This window comes from Haemaphysalis longicornis, unplaced genomic scaffold (assembly GCF_048455015.1).
Source record: "Haemaphysalis longicornis isolate Haplotype H1 unplaced genomic scaffold, Haemaphysalis longicornis Haplotype H1 scaffold_1, whole genome shotgun sequence".
Taxonomy (NCBI): Eukaryota; Metazoa; Arthropoda; class Arachnida; order Ixodida; family Ixodidae; genus Haemaphysalis; species Haemaphysalis longicornis.
This window is the reverse complement of record NW_027526203.1, coordinates 214,224,347-214,245,366: the sequence shown is the minus strand read 5'-3', so window position 1 is coordinate 214,245,366 and position 21,020 is coordinate 214,224,347. Positions and strand designations below refer to the sequence as shown.

The 21,020-nt window shown below is 47.2% G+C and overlaps 1 protein-coding gene across 4 annotated transcripts in view; it reads left to right on the top strand.

The window, feature by feature from the left end:
- The window catches only part of Sws (patatin like phospholipase domain containing sws), a 180,110-nt gene that overhangs the window by 138,533 nt on the left and 20,557 nt on the right, over positions 1-21,020 (top strand). For 2 of the 4 annotated variants that reach the window (XM_077673122.1, XM_077673109.1), the window contains exons 27-29: positions 5,368-5,490; positions 16,346-16,462; positions 20,708-20,856. In XM_077673122.1, coding sequence (XP_077529248.1) covers positions 5,368-5,490; positions 16,346-16,462; positions 20,708-20,856 — 389 coding nt within the window. Of the gene's footprint in view, positions 1-5,367; positions 5,491-16,345; positions 16,463-17,027; positions 17,145-20,707; positions 20,857-21,020 lie in introns of all 4 variants that reach the window. The other 2 variants (XM_077673115.1, XM_077673128.1) reach the window with 2 other exon arrangements.

Sequence of the window (21,020 nt, the reverse complement as noted above, 5' to 3'; positions counted from 1 at the left end):
CCCGACGATTGCTCATGCAATTCGAGTATCCCGCGAGTGGGAGGTGGGCGTAATTTTTTTATCTTTGCCTGGCGAGTGCCACTCAACTGCTGCAAGACGAATTCTTCAAAGTTTTACACATTGTTGTGCACTGCCTCGGTGGCATTGGTGCACCTACCGAGAAAAGTGTGCATCTTTGCTATGCACTCCAAAACATCGGCGTTAGATAGCGACTCTTCGCTTTGGCTTGCGGGCACTGTCTTAGCATCATCTTCACTCTCAGCTCCCTCGTCGCTACAGTGTAGACCACTTAGAATGTATGTCGTGGGAGCCGCAAAAATCCGCACTATAAGCGGTACCGCACTATAACCAAAACATGCGCGAATCCAACCACATGGCAACCTACCTCTCAAGTCATCTTTTATGTATCATCACTCAATTGCACGGCACTTCAAATCAAAGGCCTGGTCTTTATATGTATTTTTTAGATGCAAAGCATCTCATGCTCGGTGCTGTGTCCCTCCCTCCCTTGTTGTTGTTGTCCGCCGTCCACACTACTACGCATGCGTGTCTCTTCAGCCCCGTCAGCGTTTGGGCTGATGTCAGCGCAGTCCACTATAAAAAGAAACTGTTACGCGGCGCCCATTTTCGATCCCACGACTCTCTGGCCGAACGGGAAGTACGTGGTGCTCTTCCCACTGCGCCACAAACCGAGACGGGAGCATGTGCTACGAACGCGCCTTATGTCCTTCACTCATTCAAACTACATCAAGAAGCTACTGATACAACGAAGGCATGCGAAGCTGAACGTCAACGGAAGTGACGAACTGAAAACTAATGGGAACTTCAGGCGACCCCATGGCTGTTTCGCATACTACTCAGGGTTCCCCTACAAAAGGTTTTTTTTTTTTTTTTTTTTTTCCACATCAGCTGCTGCTGCAGGGTCATTGCAAGCGCGGTCTTGCAAACAGCGAGCACGGCTATAACTTCCGCTGCGTTTGTGCTTTGGAGGATCGTGGCTGCGTTTTTAGCGTCTATGAACAGATGCCGCGGAACGTGATAAGAACTCCAGCGTGGTTTTTTTTAGATGCAGAGCATCTTATAGCGGCGGCCTGTCACGCGTCGTCGGCGCGCGCCGTCCGTCCGCACCCGCCAGCTGTGCGATAACGCGCGCTCGTACCCTCCTCTCCCCTTCTCCTCTCCGCTCCGTCTGTGCGCCGACGCGCGGCTCCCTCCGTGTCTTCACCCCGCCAGCTGTGTGATAGCGCGCATGCGCGCCTCTCTCTCTCCTCCTCCTCTCCACGGCAGCTGCTACCGCGCGCTCGTACCCGCCTCTCCCCTCCTCCTCTCCACGCTGTCTGTGCGCTACGCGCTTTCCCTCCGCGTCTCATCCGCAAGCTGTGCGATAAGCGCGCATGCGCGACTCTCTCTCATCCTCCTCTCCACGGCAGTTGCTTTATATACCGCGTGCGTGCGCCGCTGGATCAGTTGCTTCTTCGGTTGATTTGCGCAGCGCCGTCTCGATGTGCTGAATGGACGCCAACGAATCTGCCAACGAACTGTCTGGCGCACCTTCAAACAGCGCCAGTCAGTCCGTTATGCTCTGCATCCTCACAATCCCCCTCGGGGAGGTGCGGGTATTTTTTTTTACCCCACCTTGTGTTCATGCATCGCCTCCTGTATTTTTACAATGCCAAATGCATCAGCCCAAACCGGCCAACCAAACCCTCTCCTGCTACTCCGGCCACTCTCCCCCAGTCTGTAGCCTTCCCAGCGCTTTAGTCACGTGACCGGTTCATATCGGGTGACGCGTGGTGGAAAGCAGCAACGCTGGCAAAATGTGCTCCGCTGCGGCTCTGAGTTTTCTAACGCTGGCGCGGGCGCCATTACTTTGACAATCTCAAAGATCGGTTGCCTTGGCAACCAGGCACAAGCCGCTCTCGAATTCAGTTAAGGTTGGGTGATGGCGGTTCAGCTCGGGGCGCCACCTTACGACACGTGGGCACTGCAGGCGTGCCACTCACTGCCATTATGAAGCACGCGATGCATTTGGCATTGTAAAATACAGGAGGCGATGGTTCACGACGCCAAAGGCGGCTGCTTATCAGCGCAGCGTACGGGTGATGGAAATCTTCGGCTTAGCGCGGCTCGCTTGTTTGGAAAGGGAAAGGCCGTTGGCTTATCTGCACAACGTTCTAAAGCGTGAACCGCATGGAGTGATTTCTTCTCGCGAAAACATGCAGTGCACGCTGCAGGCATGGGGACGCCGACCCGGTTTCTGTGGTTACAACTGGCGTGGTGTGCGGTGCGGTAAGAGGCGGCAACGTGGCGTCGGCCCTGGCCGCGAAGTGGCGCAGACAGCTCCAGCGACCGCTTCTAACTGCTCGCTGAAATGCTGCACGAGGCGCAAGCGAGGATTCTCATGCAAGAAAAGAGCTGATAATATGGGCGAGAAGAGAAATATAAACTGCCATCCACATTGCTTGTGAAAGCGTCCACCAAAAAACACTGCGGTGGTAGGCCTAAACATCTCTGACGCGACCAGCCAGCTGGTTGGAGAGTAGTATTAACTCTATGGGTCGGAGCGTTTTGGTTCTCGCGCCATTAGCTGCGCGTCTCCCCATTGGTGCAAGTTGTCAGGCTCCTCCCACTGCCACACAAAGAAGCCACCGCGAGTGCAAAATCGTCGGCACGAGTGTGAAAAAAACACGCGCAACGCCGACGTGCACGAATCGTGTGTGAGAACGGGCCATGCGGTTCACGCTTAATTGAAACAACTTGCCACGCGTGGACGGGGACGGGAGTCGCTATCTTCCGAGGTGCGTCAAGCAAGGTCAGTTGTGGTTATCACGTATGCACGAACTAAAGGGTGCCTATTCTTTTCTTGTGTGTCGAAGTTAGAGGAAAGCAAGGGGTGCGCGCTGCGTCAGAGGGCCGATTTCATCCTTTCTTTTTTCTTTCGCTACCCTAAAACGATGCCCCAGCTGCACCGGTCGATCAGCAGACCCGCCAGAAAACCACACTATAAACGGTGTTGTGGTTCGGCCAACCGCATTCTAAGTGGTATGCTTAGGCATTGAATTCTATGGGAGGGGAACCGGTGGTCACAAAAACCCGCGGTATATCCGGTCCCGCTCTATAAGCGGTTACGTTATAAATGGTCTACACTGTATTTCCGCCTTCAGAACGAATGGTGTTCACGATCTCATCAGTGGTCAGTTCAGCAGATGTGCATGCTTCATCGTCGCACTGCACATAGTCTTCAAACGTTACCGTAGCATCCACAGCGAGTCTTTCTGCGACGTCATCCCGTAAGTCACTTGCGCCGCATTCTTCGCTGTCTTGCACACTGTGTTTAGATTCAGGTGGCATCGTAAGCAGGCCGGCCTTTCTCCAGCAATTCTGGATTGTGATTTCTGTCATGCTCTACGAGTTCGCAGTAATCATTTCTGCAACCTGTCGCACATTGATTTTGGTCAATTGCTTCATTCAAAGGTTAATCAGCAGTTGTCAAACGAGACGCCTCCAGTAATGAGCCTTTACGCTCTTGATGACCCCTTAGTCAAATAGTTGGAGCAGGGACGTACAGTTGGGAGGGAAGAATTCCAGCCGAACATTTGTAAACCGAATGTTAACAAGGTGGCCGAGCAGTTATCAGCAATAATGAGTTTTCTGCCGGCACTCATCTGATCGTCGACCTTGATAAGCCACTCAGAGAACATCTCTCGCATCATCCACGCACATGAATTGGCTCAATAATCGCATGGCAACAAGACCAAATTCTTTATGCAGTGCAGCTTCTTGTATTTTCCGGTACCAAGGGCATTAGCTTTTTTGCAGCAGAGCAATACAGAAACTCGGACTTTGGACTTCTTGCCGTCCTTGCAGCGGATTCTCTTAAAATGCATGGTCTTGTCAGGAAGCATCTGGTAGAAGGATGCAGTTGCATCAGCATTGTAAATGCCATCTGCAGAATATGAAGCGACGATTTCACGAAACTTCTCGTCCCTCTACGCAGCTGCACTTGCTGCATCTGCTGCCTCCTTTTCACCCTACACCACTTGCCAGGTTATTCCATTTCTTTGGCGGAAACAATGAAGCCACCCAGCGCTCGCTTCGAAGCCGGTAACATCAAAAGTATCAGTGAATTGCCGGGCTTTTTCGTGCAGCATGGTACCTGACATCAACACATCTTGCGAACGCTTTGAACCAAGTGAGCAGTGCAGCTTCCACGTCTTGGAAGTTGTCTAGTCAAATCCATTTTCCAGAAGGCGCAAGTTGGGACCCTCAGTGCAGCTTGGTGATCTTTTGCTGGTCCTTCAAGATTGTTGCAACTGTTGATGGTGCCATCCCCATTCCTTAGAGATGTTGATTTGCTTCTTGCTAGCGACCACTTGACAAAGAATGTCCGCTTTTCTTGTTAAAAAAAAAAAAAAAGTTCCTGCGTTTTTGCAGCCGCCCCTTTTCATAGGGGCGATTTCCCATGCAAGGGGCTACTACAATATGTATTACGGAGCAAAAGTTTGGAACACTTTACCTATAGAAATAAAAACAGCTAATAACTTTGTATTTACACTAAAAAAGTACTACCTATCCAACATCGCATGAACCCTGGTTCCTTTTGTTATGTTCAATTTTTTGTTATTATTTGGTTTTCGTGCAGTGTTTTGTAATCAGTATCTTTTCACTCACCTGTTTAATGTTTGCTGCTGTATTGTGTATTTATGTAATGGGCCTAAACTAGCTTCGGCTATTGGCCCAAGAGTTTGTGTTTTGTATTTTGTACAACTTGTTGGTGAATAAAAAAAAACAAGAAAACTGCCCCCCCCCCCCCCTCCCCCCCCCCCCCCCCCCCGGGCGAGTCTACAAGTACAGACATTGGTGAAAGGGCCAGGCACATAGAGATATATTAGCAGACGGTCTGATGGTGATGACGATAGTGGCACATATGGAGCATTAGTTGTTCACACCATCATGAGTAATTTCTTACGTTCGAAATTCGTTATTTTGAAGTGTTGTTAATATACAGTGATGATAAAATTTGATACGTTATTTTGAAACAAACGGTGTTCTGAAATTTGTAAATATTTTTACGCTGAATGAATAGGCATTTGGTGGGGGATTTTTGAAATGTTAGTCTGAGGTTCATAATAACAGGATTTGACTGTGTTTGCCCCACTCATACTTAATGCACTGATGGCACCCTCTGAAAAGCGTTCTGGAAACCTTTTGTGGAGCTTTGCGTGCTTGATTCTAGGCTTTCAAAATGACTGTGTGGTGAGGGTCACTTGTCGAATGGGTTTTCGCTGTGTTGTGTAAGTGGGCATGCTGCCTGCGTTTGCCAGCAACCTAACTGTTCTCCGAAACTCCTCTGGTGGCATCCCCCAGGAGCTGCATTCAACGAGACCATCTACGATCTGTTTGGGGACCGCCAGATAGAGGACCTGTGGCTTCCGTACTTCACTGTCACCACGGATATAACAAGCAGCTGTATGCGCATCCACAGGCACGGTAAGCAGAACAGCCGGGACTTGTGTTGCACCAGCAAGCGTGTGATTGGTAAAAAGGGCAGCAGTGCCAGCCATAGAGTTTCATACTAACATATACTAGAGGGAAATCTGGCGCCACTGTCTAGGGGAGCCACGCTTCATCGAGCGTTCTGTCATGTACCGAACAGGCATGTTCCACTTGTCCTTGGCATATGGCTCATGAACAGGCTGAAAAGTTGGCTCTGGCTGCAAAAAAGCAACAATACTTATGTAGAATGTTCATCAAATTTGTTTTATTATAAAATTGAACCTGCAAAAAGATTAGTTTGTCAGTGATTGTGTAGAAGCTTCAAGCATGATGAACAAGGAAAAAAATGTGTCCCTTTTTTGTTAATTTTGGCTTCGAGACAAAAGAGAAGCCATATGGCTAACTAAGCCAAGTAGGCGAGGAACGTTGCTAGTGGCATGGGCGCCGCCTACGGCGGCCCGCAACTGCAGCGACAGATTTCCCTGTAGTATATATTAGTATGAAACGGCGCCAGCACCTGATTTCATATTCTCTCCATAATGGCTACTATTTGGACGTATTCGCTGCACTGTCGAAATTGCCCTAGAATTCTGCTCATAACACTTGTGATTACCTTGTATTCGTATCGAATTAGGTGGCTGGAATGCGCCTGTAGATCAAAGCTTACACTGCTGCCCTTAGATGTTCTGCTTAAAACTTTGATCGTTTTTTCATGCATGCTTATAGGATGTCCTGAGATGCCCTATAAGCAGTGCTGCACCGAAAAGCACATTCCTTCATCCTGCCCGTGACTTCCTTGGCATTGCTTTTCTGAAAGCTTATTTTTGACATGCTCCCCTAGCAGAGCTCCGCATGCTTCTTTCCGGAATACCCTGCAACCATGGGCATCCAGGGCTGCTTGCCTTCTTCAGATCGTGCCACCTGCACTTTATGCCCACAACAAGGTGCCACCAGTGTCAATTACAAGAGCAGCTTTACTAAAGCAGTGGATTTCCATGGCTTTCACACGCTTTAGGAAGCATTAGTGGTTAGGGCTCAGCACATTTAAATCGACATCACTCGGATTGTTTTGCGTGTGGGCACATTTCAACGTCTGCATGGTTTTAAACTGCTTGCTGCATTGATGTGTGCAATATTCCAGGGACCACTGCTGCTGATTTTTAATAGGTGGCTCGAGGTAGGCTTCCGCATTTTTTAAGTTGTTTCAAGGGCACTTATTTGGCACATTTGCTATTGTGCATGCTACTACTCTTTCCCCAGCAGTGCTGTTTTTCCTTCTTTTTTTGTTTGTGTGTAATTGACAACCTGTAAAGTTGATACCTCTTTTTTTTCTTTCCTATGCCTCATTTTTAGTATAGTATAACCCTCTTTAAACTGACCTCAATACAATGAAATTTCCAAGGCAGTTCATCTTGTCTTTTTTTTTTTTTTTTTCAACTACGGTATCGTAGTTTTATGCAATCTTGGAAATTTTAGGTAATGAAATTTGCAATGTTTTTCTCTGCACATGCTGCTTTTATAACAATGTGTGACCATATCATGGACAAGTAGGCGTGCACGAATAGCGGTTTTTCCTTTGAAGTGATTGCAAAGCAAGTACTGATGCTTTTCTCCAAATAATTTGTGGGGTTATACATTTCACACACTGCTTATTCCCCACCCTGCAGCCATCCGCGTTCAGTAAACAATGCCTTGCAAGCGCCGGCTGGGGACAGGTCCGTTGTTTGTGGAGACAGACAAAGGGCAAGAGGCGACAAGGGGGAAAACATCAGTGGCAGCATGTATTGCAATGTGCAAATCAAATACACTGCATACAGACTAATTGTAGGCCATAACCGACATTGAATAACACTAGAGATCGAGATGGTTCGACTCACCGATGGCATACCGGAGCAGTGGGGCGCCGCGCGTGCGGGCGCGCTTGGGAGTCTGCATTAGAGGGTGGCGTCTTGAAGAAGTGGGTGGTCAGTCTTCCCCATGTGTTAGACATTTGGCAGGGGTACAAGTTGCCTTCAGATAGAGCACTCAGCGTAAAGTACTGCTCAAAATTTGGAACTGATCATAACAGAAATAAGGTGCGCGGGCACTTGTTCAGTTCAAGAACGGAAATTCGGAAGAAGCACGTGTGAATGGGTGGGCCCTTGCCTGGTCCAGCCACAGAAATACGGTATTCGTGATGCAGGGAAACCCCTTTCCCTTGTACTTTTGCTGTGCCACATGGCATGTACAACAGTGAGCATGCTTCACGGGAACACGGGAGCATGTGGCAGCCGGTACTATCAGAGGAGCCCACTGTGGGTGCCGCAAAGCGTGGTGCATGTGCAGTGCGTTTTGGGCGAGATTGCGCTCTCACCGCATGCAATGCATCATCAGAGCCCTTTCTTATTACATGCTGTGTTGCGCGTCGTCTGCTAACCAAATCTCACTTCGAACCAGGACACTCGGATCCTCTAGTTTGAATGCACCGCAATGACGATGCTAAAACATGATTTTTTTTCCACTGTCAGTAGAATCGAGGTCGTAGTTTGTGGGGCTTGCCTTGGGTGGGGAATTCATTTGTGATAAGCATTGTGCTTACGCATTCCTTCAATATCAGTGGTGATTACAAAAGTGACTTGACTCCTGTCAGAGCTGAGCATCTCGCGCACGTGCATTGTGGTTGTTGGCATGTTTTTTTATTGGGATGTTGCTTCAATTAACACAAATGAGATACCATTGTCAGGCGACGAGCAGATGCTCTGATGGCACGATGCGCGTGGGGAAAGCACAATCCTGGCCTACACGCACGGCCTATGTGTGGCTCTTCACGGAACCCACAGTAGGCTGCTTTGATGGGAACGACTGCTACATGCTCCTCTGGGCAACAAACACTTCAAGTTTGCTTTTTCACACTGCACCAATGCTGTTCAAAAGTCAGACAGACACTCAGGAGACATCCTTACAACTACAGTAAAACCTCGTTACAAGAGACACTCAAGGGAACCAAAAATTGTGTCTCTTGTAACCAAGGTCTCTTGTATGCAATGTTGCTAACATGGCGAACATAGGAAAATGAACCAAACTGCTTTCATCCAAATGTCTCTTATAACCAAGTGTCTCTTGTAACAGTGTCTCTTGTAACGAGGTTTTACTGTACAGTAAAACCTCGTTACAAGAGACACTCAACGGAACCAAAAAAACTTGTCTCTGGTAACCAAGGCCTCTTGTATGCAATGTTGCTAACATGGCAAACATAGGAAAACCAACCAAACTGCTTTCATTCGAATGTCTCTTATAACTAAGTGTCTCTTGTAACGAGGTTTTACTGTAATGTACGAGCAATCATTGGGCGCATTAGTGACTTATGGGCACTGGAGCAAATTGTTTGTTATGCTCTGTTACGAGTTGTGTGTCAATGTGCTCTGCCTCCTTCCAGTCAGTTGTCCATGGGTATCTAGTAATTTCATTTTACTAATGGCTATTGTGCATAGTCTCTAGCTACCTTTTTTGTGTGTGTGTGTGTTGTGGGGAATGGTGCACTCACATTTTGCGTAGTTTAATGCTATGATTACGGTCACTGTAATATGTTGTGTTCTTATGCTTCAAAAGTACCAGAGAGTGCAATGATACTGTGATTTCAGTTTTGAGTTCATCGTTGTAAAAGCAGTGACTACAGTCAAACCTCAGTGTAACAAAATTCGTAATGTAATTTTTTTTTCCCCCCCCTAAATTTTACTCGGTTGAGATAAGCCTACTAGCACTTTGGTGAGGACAAGAGAAAATGCGTTGTCTTCATAGAGCTGTGGTGAAATAGGTTAGCATTATAAATGTATTTTTTTAGTGAGGGTTGCCACAAATAACCATGAGAGTGCATGTAAAATGCACTTACTGCATAAACTTTGGCGAAAAAGGAAAAAGAAAAAAGACCAGATGCACACAGGCTGCTGACTGCCGCCATTGGTTTAATGAGCCTCTCTGCCAACTATTTCACGTTTTCAAGGCAAGCCCTGGCTGGTGAGCTTTTTGCGAAGGTAGCAGAGGTTACGTGCCTAATAAGTGAAATCCGAACGCTGCAGCCATTGTGCAACAACTAGTCATTTCTGGACAATGGAGGTTGGTTTTTTGGTTGGTTTTTAATCATTTTTAGTTGGTTTTTTAATAATTGCATTACATCATTGTGTCCCTTCCCAGTAGTGCCTGCAACAGGTGTAATTAAAAATGGAACACCTTTCGGGCATGCCCTCCATCACTCTATTTGCCACATTCTAGTCATTATCTCCCAAGGTGGTGTCCACCAATCACAAGATACCACGATAATAGAGAATTGGAACAAGAATTGTTGGAGATACTGGCCTCTGAAGACGTTGTGTAGCATTGTTGACCTTGCATTAACAAAAAGTGGCCTTTTTAAAAAGCAAGGTAGTAAGTGCACGATCAGTTAAACCTCGATATAACAAAGTTGTAAAAAACGGCACTTCAGTCTGTTATATTGAAATTTCGTTGCATCAAAAGTCTCCACCAAGCATGCCGAAACATTACCACTGTACTTTGCAGCTGTAAGGACTTGTTCAGAAGACCCTTTATTTTATCTGAAAGTAATCTGAAATCTTATTTTGTACCTGTTTGATTGTCAGAGATAGCCCAACACTGCATGTGGAAAACGTCCAGGGAGGCACGGGAGGAGGCCGTCCTCGATAGAAAGCGATATATTTACACTATTTACAGAAAACCGTTCATGTATGCAGCCATCTTGTCGCCTCTCCTAGTCGTCTTCTTCCTCATCGCCCATGGGTCTGTTGTGTGTGCTGCTTGCATCGTCTTCGTCGTCGAAAGTTCCAACACTGCGTTCATAGGCCCATCTTCGGCCCAGTCAATCTCATGTAGCAAGTACTTCGAGGTTGTTCGCAGCTTCGCCCTCGGTGTCAGTGTCACTGCCTGGGTCCCCTTGAAAGTTTCCAAACACATCCTGCATGATGAAGTTGTCTGTCACTTCCCTGGTAGCAACTACGCAAGAGTCCGTGTCAAGGTTGTCCTCTAAGTGACCCCACCAGGGACGACCCCATCATTTTCCAGGCATCTCCATACTTCTTCAAGGCCCACCTGGTCATCTTTCTCGCCATAACTGAGTGCATGGGCAGCGCACGGAGCCCCTTCATTGTCCTCCGCGCTGTGGCAGTCTTCAGGTGCACTCCCCGTTACAGCAACAGAGTTCTAGAACTCGCGGTTTCAAAGCATTCGCATGAGCCAAGTCCTCTATGGCCAGTCTGTTAACTCTTTCAGTACGGCGCCATAGGCCATCGGACGCCGGTGTCCGATGATTTCAAACGTCCCGCGAAAGCTAAAAACGGCACCTGGTGGACAACTAACGCCATCTGGCGTATTTATTGATAACTCATTTTTCGATTTTATTATGTTTTGTTGATATTTCGCGTGCAGGGACCGCGCCAAGAGTGAAATTTGAACCCGTGATAGTGGCGAGTTGTGTGAAAATGGCGTCCATCGGACACGGAGTTTCGATGATTTCAAACATCCCGCGAAAGCTAAAAACCGCGCCTGTCGGACAACTAACTCCATCTGGTGTATTTATTGACAACTCATTTTTCGATTTTATTAAATTTTGTTGATATTTCGCGTGCAGAGACCGCGCCAAGAGTGAAATTTGAACCCGCGGTAGTGGCGAGTTGTGTGAAAACGGCGTCCACTGTATTTGGGCTGTATTTATAAACAAAACTGGCTTCCTATCTGACGACTGCGGCTTTCACATTGATGTGTAGGGTCTGGACAACATACGGTAAGGATATTTTGCCCAATGGGCCGCGTCATATCGCGCTATCACCTTCATGATAGCCTGGCACTCGTGTCAAATTACCGCTACGGAGCGATGCGCGACACTTCTCAAGAGCGCTGGATTTTTTTTTTCTGGTTTTTTACTACTAAAGTGAAAAGGATTTTGTGTCAGAACACAAAAAAAGTGTGCTTGGATGCATGACCGACTTGCACTCGAGTGGCTTCGAGGAGTGGCACAGCCGTCAGTTGCGCTAGGTTGACGGGCCCACAAAAATACAAAACTTGGTGTACAGCGTTGATATATATATTGAATCATAGCCAAGTAATGTAGGAACAATTTGTATATCTTAGAATTTCTAAAATAATTTTTAGGCTCATTACAATCGCCTATATACGTTGCGTGTATACTTTTTTGTGCATTTTTTCTTGATTATTTGACTAATAAACTGTAAGCAATTGTACCTTTCACAAAACTGCTGGTATGTGTTTGTAAGAGCAATCTATAAGCTACAATTACATGCATAGCAATGCTAAATGTGTCTAGTAGCTCAAGAGAAAAAAATAGTTTTGTGGAAGCACTCAAAATCGGCCGTTTTTCCGCCGTAATGAAAGAGTTAAGAGAACTCTAGGCTTTGCAAATTGTCATATAGTTTTGATCGCCGCTTTCACTAGCAGCGTGGATGACAATCCCCAGCGCAATTTTTTTCCGCACTATCATTTTCTTTCTTGAAGGTGTAACCTTATTATCGCCCCAAGTTCCATTCTGGCAAGTGGTAACAAGCGCCATGAAGCGACCGCATGGCACAGCCATGGTATCCAGCCGCACGGTTGGCATGTGTGTGAAGCGGTTTCGCTTGTAGAAAACGCTCCATGCCTTCAGTGTTATCCATTTCTTCCAAACCATACGCAAAATCTACGAGTTCAGCCAAGTTACTGTTGTAGCCCGCAGCGGTGATGGGGAATAGGAGTGGCAGCCTTCGCACGGGGTAGAGGTGGAGGGAGACAGTCAAAAAACAAGGATGAAAAGAGGGGAGAGTGCATAGCGCATTGCGCTCCTTCGTTGGCAGCGCAGCAAAAAAAAAATGGAGGGAGCTGCTTATCTCTCGCTTATAACCCTTTTGCTTGTGTGCCCAGGAAGCCCGCCCGCGTGGGTTACCCAAGCCACTCGCGCGGGGATGTTTTCATCGTCACGGAGAAATTGTCTTTCTGGGTCAATTCTCTTGATCGAGAGACTTTGTTGTATTGAAGTTACAGCAACAGTTACTTGATTATATGGAGATTAAACATACATGGTTTCCAGTGGGCATCAAGTTACTTAATCCTTGTAACCTTGTTTTATACGGGATTTCGTTACACTGAAGTTCGTTATACAGTAAAACCTCGTTGCAAGAGACACTGTTACAAGAGACACGTGGTTATAAGACATAATGAAAACGGTTTGGTTGGTTTTCCTATGTTCGCAATGTTAGCAACATTGCATAAGAGAGACCTTGGTTACAAGAGACACGTTTTCTAGGTCCCTTGAGTGTCTCTTGTAACGAGGTTTTACTGTTTTGAGGTTTTACTGTAGTGAAAACTGTCATGAAAAAGCTTTCAGGTGGTACACGTAAATGCTCAAAATGCAACTGTAGTGTGATATTCCACAGGAAAGCAGATAGAAGGAGGTGGGGTGTAACAGGGGCTAAAACGTGATGATGATGATGATGATGATGATTGTAGGGTTTAACGCGCCGACGCAGCGCAGGCGATGAGGCGCGCCGTAGTGGAGGACTCCGGATTAATTTTGACCACCTGGGGATCTTTAACGTGCGCCGAAATCTCGTACACACGGGCGTTTTTGCTTTTCGCCTCCATCAGAAAAGCGGCCGCCGCGGCCGGGAATCGAACCCGCGACCTCGTGCTCAGCAAGGGGCTAAAACAGGTTTGACGTTACTCCGGCTAAGCAACTGTAGAAGTGGCCCACATCAGCTTTTTTTTTATTATTCTTAACTTTTTACCTTTCTGTAATGCAACGTGTGCAAGCCTGAAGCCTTGTATCAAGCAGAGCGGTAGCATAGCATGAGGGAGAGTGCATGTCCCCTAGCTGTCCTTCCTTTGTAGACTTTAGGCATGGATGTGTTGCACGACTGTTGTATGCACAAAAATGTCACAGCATACAGTGATCCTTCATTGTGTAGTGTTTGTTTGCCCTTTAGTACGTAACAGGTGCATGTTGACTTTACGTTGAAGCCTTCGTCCTGTGCTTGTGGCATAGCATTCATCTGCAGTAACGTCCTCGTTGAGTGCACTTACACACCAAAGTTAGTAACTGCCTAAGTTCTTTTCAATTATGTGCCCTCTTTTTTAGTACTGTAATTGCTATCCTCGAGCATTGCACAGACACCCCAAACATGCTGGTTGCCGTTGGTGTTGCACTGGCACTAATACAGATGGGGCCTCTACTGCACTCTTTTTTTCCTGGTGCATTCTTAAGTCCTTGCCCATTAAATTGTCTGTGCAGAGAAACATTGTGTTGTGTACATTGGTGTGTTCTCTTGGCCACAGTTCACGACGAAGACTTTCCAAGGTTCTAGGTCGGCATTGAGGTGCCACCTTTGGCTTGTTACGTAGAATGCAATGTGTAGCATGATGGCTGTTTCGTTGGTGATCTCACAGTGGAATTCAGTTACAGCTGATTACACCACTGCCATCAGCTGTGCTCTCATGGTTTGGCTTTTGCTTCTGTTAACAAAAAGCTGGCTCAAGGCGTGTATTTGCTTTGCTTTTTGAGTTGCGCTTTGTGGAAGGTGGCATCATTGCAGCTTTGCAGCTTGTCACAAGCAGATGCTGACTGCTCAGGAAAGGGGTGCTTGCATCTGGCTACGGCTGTCTCAACAGCATGCATCGAGTGAAAATTTGGGGCATTGCAGAAGAGCTTTCAGGCCTGCTTGTACTGGCATTGCCAGAGAGAGTTCCTTAGCTCTACGCACACCTCTTGGGAATGTTGCACCACAGCGCAAACCACCGAGACAAGGACGAAAGAAAAAAGGGCAAACAGCCATTCTCTCGAATGGCTTGTCTCAAACAAGATACTAGTGTAATGTGAACCTGGGATGTATATTATGCTCTTGGGGTTTTGGTGCAAGCATTTCCGTGCCTTCCCAGTACTTTGATGTTTGCGTGCCCTAAATTGGTAGAACTGAGTGATTTATTTATGCTTCAAAAGGCACACAACAGTACACCTGCATGGAGCACTTTGCCTCTGGCGGAAAAACGGCCACTGCGGCCACAAATGAAACTCGTGACCTTGTGCTCAGCCACCTCGGTGGATGGCACAGCCTCTAACAATGGGTAGGCAAGCAGTGCATGCACAGGGGCAAGGAAGAGGTATCCAGTGAGGCAGCCTGTGTGCATGCGGTCTCCTGTTGCCGTCTCGCGTTGCACCCGTGGGGGAATGTGGTTTCTTGGTCACTGGGCATTGAGTGAGAGACAAAAGGAAAAAACGAGAGAGCCTCATGCGTACATGTGATAATAAGTTTCCCCCCCCCCTTGTCTTTCTCCCAAGAGGCTTGTTTGTCTAGCCCTGCCCTGCAGGGAACATACATCTGACGCAGTGGGGCAGCATGGTGCGCAGTTAGACAACGCCTCGAGTCTTAGGCCATGAGGTAGCGCACCAGTAAATTCCCATGCTGTGTGCCGTAACCTACGCTGACCAAACTGGTTGATTGATGCCTGAACATTTTGACTGGGCGAGCATGCCTCCACAACTCATCCACCTGCCCGTCTGCCAGCTGCCACCCCTCCATTTCATGTTTTAACAGTTACGCCATCCTATTCAAACACCAACCAATCACTGCTTTTCTTTTTCTTGAGCAATTAAACGTGTTAATTCCTAAAGGGACTACAAAAACAGCAGACAGTTTGGCTTCAGTCAGAAGATTGTCATGTCAGGATAACAAATGCGCCAGGTGTTCACCAGCTGGAGCCATGCCCCTGGCACTTTCCCGCATTTGGCCCTTGATATTGCTTGTGTGGCCTAATGCAGTTAAGAGCAGCCACAAATCAAAGAAGATTGTGTGCGTGCATTTTTGAAATAGCAGTGTTTTTCAGCAGTGAGGCAACGAATAATGGCTACGTAGCGAAACTGGGTATCAACAAGGATTCAGTGGCAAATAACCCCTGAAGCTGGACACATGGTGCCATCTCAGTATGGTTCTTCTAACAGCACAGTGGCCTTCAAAAATGGAAAGTGGCCCGTTTTCTTAAATGAGTGAGTGCTGGGAGGTCAGTTGAACTCGCGTCGTATTCTAGGTAAATAATTGGCTGAGCTTAGGTCTCATAATTGGAAGCAGGAAAGGAACCAATGGCCACGCAGGTGAAGTCTCCTACGAGGTTTTACTCTGTTTAAACTCTTGCTAATGCCTGCAATGTGAACTGCCCAATCTTTGAGGAGTTGTGTGTGTTGTCTTCACAGTCCCTTTAAAATAATCTGCTTAAAATTTGGGTTGTCAGCTAGTCTTTTAGTACAGAGGACAAGAAAAAGGGCAATGGTGTCTGCCTTGTTCTTACTTCTCACGATTTGCCTCAAATATCCCCCCCCCCACCCCCCTTTTTTTTTTCCCCTTGATTTTCTGAATATTTTTTTGTCTCAGGCCATTGTTGTGCAAAAAAAAATTGGCAGGGCCACCATTTTTCGGTTCGCTTTCTTTTTATTCATTTTGTTTTGTTTTTGTCTCTCACATTCTTTTTTACCACCCATGTGTGCTCTAACTTTTGCTTACATGTGTGCAATCTGTGGCACCACTCTTTGCCAGTGAAGTCCTGCCTACGAGTAATTGTGTTACAAGTTAAACAAGTGTCCACTTGGCTGCATTTGCTTGGGGCGAGCCTGTGTACCAATCATTGGCAGGTAAAAATTGTTCCTTACTCAGCCACCCTTTGCCACCATCCTTCAACACGGTGGGGGGGGGGGTTGAGGCAGCCCCTCAAGGGAGTCACGCAAGGGGTTCTAGAGCCAGTGCTCCAACTTGGTGCTGGCTGTGTGCGGGGGAGATGCGCCCAAAGTACTCCAGGCACTGCAGTGTTGAAGTGTGGCCTGTTTCAGGATCTCTGTGGCGCTTCATTCGAGCGAGCATGTCTCTGTCAGGCTACATGCCTCCCATGTGCGACCCTGTGGATGGACACTTGCTTCTGGACGGGGGATACGTCAACAATCTTCCAGGTGAGCCCGTTCATGGGCTGTCCACCTGTCTCCTCCCTCCTCTGTCCCTCGTCCCGGGCTGCACCCCCCTCCCCCTGGTGGCCTGTGTGCATGTGGCTAACCCTGCCTGCCTGTCTGCCCTCCTCTGTCCCTCGTCCCGGCAGCTCCCTTCTCCCTCCCGCTAGTGCTTGTCTGTCCTGCCGCTCCGCTTCAGGGCAGCCACTGGTCGCTCCCTGAACTGGCTGCCTGCCGGAAGGTCGTGTGTGCGTCAGCAGCTGGGGCACAGGCCGTAGCGATCGTCCGTTGCGGGGCACCCGCACAGGGTGTTGCCTTGTGCTGCAATAGGCTGGTGGTGGCAAGCTCCAAAATGCGCTAGAGAGCCATGACACATTGCATTGAGACAGCCGTCAAAACAAGCGGGTGGTTGCAAAAATGTCACCGCAGTACCAAAAGCCAAAGAAGGCCCTTGTGGGTGCCGTGTCCGTTTGGCCAGAACGTGGAAAGTCGCCGTCGTGGACTAGAAGGGCCCCCGAGTGTTGGAGCGGCTCCGTGGTGCTTGAAGTCCTTTTCGGTTGCTCTGTGTAAGGTTCCTTGTGGCACTACGTTCGAGCCAGCATGAGCATCGTGGGGCCCCTGCCACCACTATGCGATCCCTGCGACGGCCACCTCTTAGTCGACGGCTGCTATGTGAACAATGTTCCAGGTAAAGGCTTGGCGGCGCCCTGGCTTGCGGTCCTGCTGCCGCCGTGCCAGCATGCACAGGGGGCTGGCGCTCGGCTGCACCAATGCCACCTGCCTGGGGTCGTGGGTGCCAGTCCATTGGTGCAGCCGAGTTCAGAGGGTTTCACTGTGTTCCGTCGGTCGCCATTTTTACGTTCACTCGCACCAGTGGAAGTGCATGCGCATGTTGGCGCGTCTTATAGATTGTTATTGCGTGTCCTTGATTGTGCACTGCAAGTCTACTTTGTTTTTGTGCTGTCATGCGGAATCAAAGCTAAGCATCCAGTGAGTGGGGAGGACTCTTTTCTTCCTTGCCTTCTGGGCAGAGCTCCAGGATTATTTACCTGGCCACTGAGATTAGCATACAGGGTTATGTCTATGTTGTTACGGCAGAGTCAGTCGCTGGTGACTTCAAAATAAAATTGCTATTGGGACAGATTCTTTTGTTTTAAAAAAATAGGCAAAGCACTGTCACTTTAGTGCGTCCTTAAATGTTTAAGCTGGCTTGCACTGTTTCACCACTTTACCTCGCATTTGGTTGATAACGTTCAGGCATTTGAGAGAAGCTCAGCCAGCCAGAAAATGTAATGACAGACTAAAAGCAGAGGTGTGGAGCGCAGATCTGGGTAAACTGCTTAAGAGTGCTCCCTCATGAGAGATCTATTGACTGTGGAGGTGGGTAGTGAAGGTAGTGTGATCACAAAGTCTTTAAAGCCATAGGACAAACCATGGTTGCGCAAGGAGAACAAAGGGAATAAATGGGCTGGAACACGTCACATTGTATTGAAATTTGCTTAAACGCAAGCAAAAATTGGCACCACCCTTTGAGGGCAATAGTTGGTTTGGAGAGAGGACAGGCCTTGTTCTAGTTGTTCTAGTCTTTTTCCTGTTAAACTCGTGGACATGGGCACTAAACGGGAACTTCTGGACCATGAAATAGGCTGCCAGAGCTTGTCAGTCATCTGAACGCATTTGCTGTTGAGCTCCTCCAATTGCTACTCTATGTACAAACAATAGACCATGCAGAGAACAGAAATGACAGAAAACTTTCCTCGTGGTTACACACGACATTTACGTTCGGTGTTTATAACTTCATAATTGCATTGCTTTCTCATTCCACCTTCACTGGCAATGAGCTTTCAGTGGGGGGGTTGAAATGCCTTACCTCCTAGATGTTATTTTTATTTATATCAGTCTGGTGACAAGTTTCCGACTCTTAGCTGAGTGAGTGTGACTGTGCTGTGTGTCAGCAGAACTTGTCCACAGTTGGGGGATCGTACAATTTTTCTTGGCTTTGTTGCTCCTGAAACCAGGGTGTTTGCAGACAGGAACACAAGGGAAGTATGTGAAATAGTAACACATTGGTCTTTTATGTTACACTTTAAGCTGACCATATGTAGTTTAATAATTAATGATTCTTGTACACAGCCTACTTGCTAGTCCATACGATATTTAACTTCTGATTTAGAAGAAAGAAAAAAAGGCTGTTTTTACGTATGCGGCCTAGATTAGCAATGAAATTTCAACTAAAGCTTGAATTTGGACCAGTTAGTTTCATGGCATGTTGGTGGAAACGGCGCAGGCACGGGAATGAAAGAAAGAGGGGATACTGCAAGTGCTTGTAGGGTGCCCTCTTGCTTTCATCCCCGTTACTGCGCTGTTTCACCAACACCTCAAAAAAAAAATTCTTTTTTTTTAAACCCAACATTACATGAGTGGCCATACCAGCAGGTCCGTTTGACAGGGCTGAAACACACGTTAAAGTATGGCATACACTCGTACCCTGATATAGCCTGTTTGCGGTGTTTCTACCACCAAAGTAAGTTTAACAGCTTGCATGTAAAGGAGAGACCCTGGTATTTAGCTGGATCCAGCATGCAATCTGTGGTTTGTCTTGTCTCAGTCCATTGTGTATGGGTGTGCATTTCTTTTGCTTTGTAAATCAAGCTTGCTTCTTCATACTTTGCATTTATGTAGAAAACCTTTATCCTTTAAGCATGTTTGTTGTCTGCATGTTTATTGCAGGGTTTGGCCTATATTGGCAGGTTGCAGTGCCATGAATACAAATGTGCCACTCACGGCTGCAATTGTTTTTAATAACACAGAAAGTACCAATATCATGAAATCAGATTTAATTTATGAAGTTATGTGTCTCCTATCATCTGTTTTTAACGAAACAAAGCACTGTTTGTCGCCGAAAGGGACACTGAAGTGAGTTCAAAGCATTTTCAAAATTACCTTTCCAGATTAAAACCTAGAATTGCTAGGCCATAATCCAAGTAGTCTCAATCAATTCACACGCAGTTTTGAATTTAAAAATTGTGTTCGAAATTGTGCTCATTTTTCTCGCATCATCCTCCCGGACGATTTGCTGGCATCGACTATGTCGACACACTGGCAAGTCTGCAAAGCTAAATTTGTGGGTTACTAGCATGCTTAACATCTGTAATCTGTAACCTCTGTAACAGTTACAGATTACTGTTGCAGATGTTACAGATTGCATACAGATGTGACACTAACATAACAGATGTTACATTTGAAACGGTTAACATCTGTAGCTGTGAAAGGGGCGAAAATCATAATTTTGAAGGCTGAGCCGCTCAGCATGAAAATGCATTGCAAATCTGTAGTTGGTGCGGCAGCTGCAAACGGCACATGGTGTTTGTTCTTCTGTGGACCATCGCATATAAACTGTGGCTGTGGCCTTCGGCTAAAGTCTCGTTACAGGTTAAATTAAACTTCACAATGTAGCCACAAATTAGACTGACGAATTCACTTCAGTGTCCATTTAAGCAAATTTGGCTTGTGGCTGTATGGACTCTAACATCATGGTAGTGAGGGGGTTTCAGATGCTTATTCTTTTGTAAGGCAGGTAATAGAGCTTTATGAGGGTGTCTTGTGTTGAAGCACATTCATTAAATAGGTGCACTGTAATAGATTGGGTTAGGTCAGTTCTGACGGACATCTCCGCACATGGGCAGTTTCGGGCTGTTCATGACTGACTTGCAGCAACCATTGTTGGTACCCAACGCATGCAAGGTTCAGTTGATCGCCTTAGTCACTGCCGCATTATAGCAACTTATTTAACCGAGCCCTTTTTACAGTGTAGGTAAGCATTGTGTCACTTGTTGGTGTTCTGTGCTGGCTTTTCAGCACTGGGAATCGACCCTTGATGACTGCAGTAGGTTTTGAAGCACAAGGGGGTTGAAATTTAACGTGGGTGAAATTTAATGTTGGACCTACAGTGCTTGCCTTTGTGTGCTGAGATGAGCAGCCTAGCGTTGAGGTTGGGTGTTGGGACACGAAAGCATAACCACTGACAAGTTAGCTTTATTTTGTACACTATTTTGGTGCACTACTGAGATTTTGGCAGGTTATTCCAGTCGCCTGCACTGGTATGCAACTGCGCCACAAACGTGCGGTTGCAAATCTTGCTTAGTGCTCTCAGCTGTGGCACACTGAAATCAGGGGCTTCTGAAAGACAGCGCTTTGGTGGGGGATGCAGTGGGGGGATGTCTCATTGGTGCGTGTGTTGTGGCCTCCCAGCGGACATAATGCGCGAAATGGGCGCTGAGACCATCATAGCCGTGGACGTGGGCAGCCAGGACGACACTGACCTGACCAACTACGGCGACTGCCTCAGTGGCTGGTGGCTGCTCTTCAAGCGCTGGAACCCAATCTCTAACACGGTCAAGGTAAGGCTGCAAAACACAGGGGGAACCTTTTTTATCCCGAAAAAAGTGCCTCGAATGTTTGTTCAGTTATTTCAGTGACATCGTTTTCTTCGCTAAACAAGTCTTTCAGAAGTCCATTTCAAAAGGAATAGCCAGAGAGCATGGGCATTGCAGTTGGCTGCTAC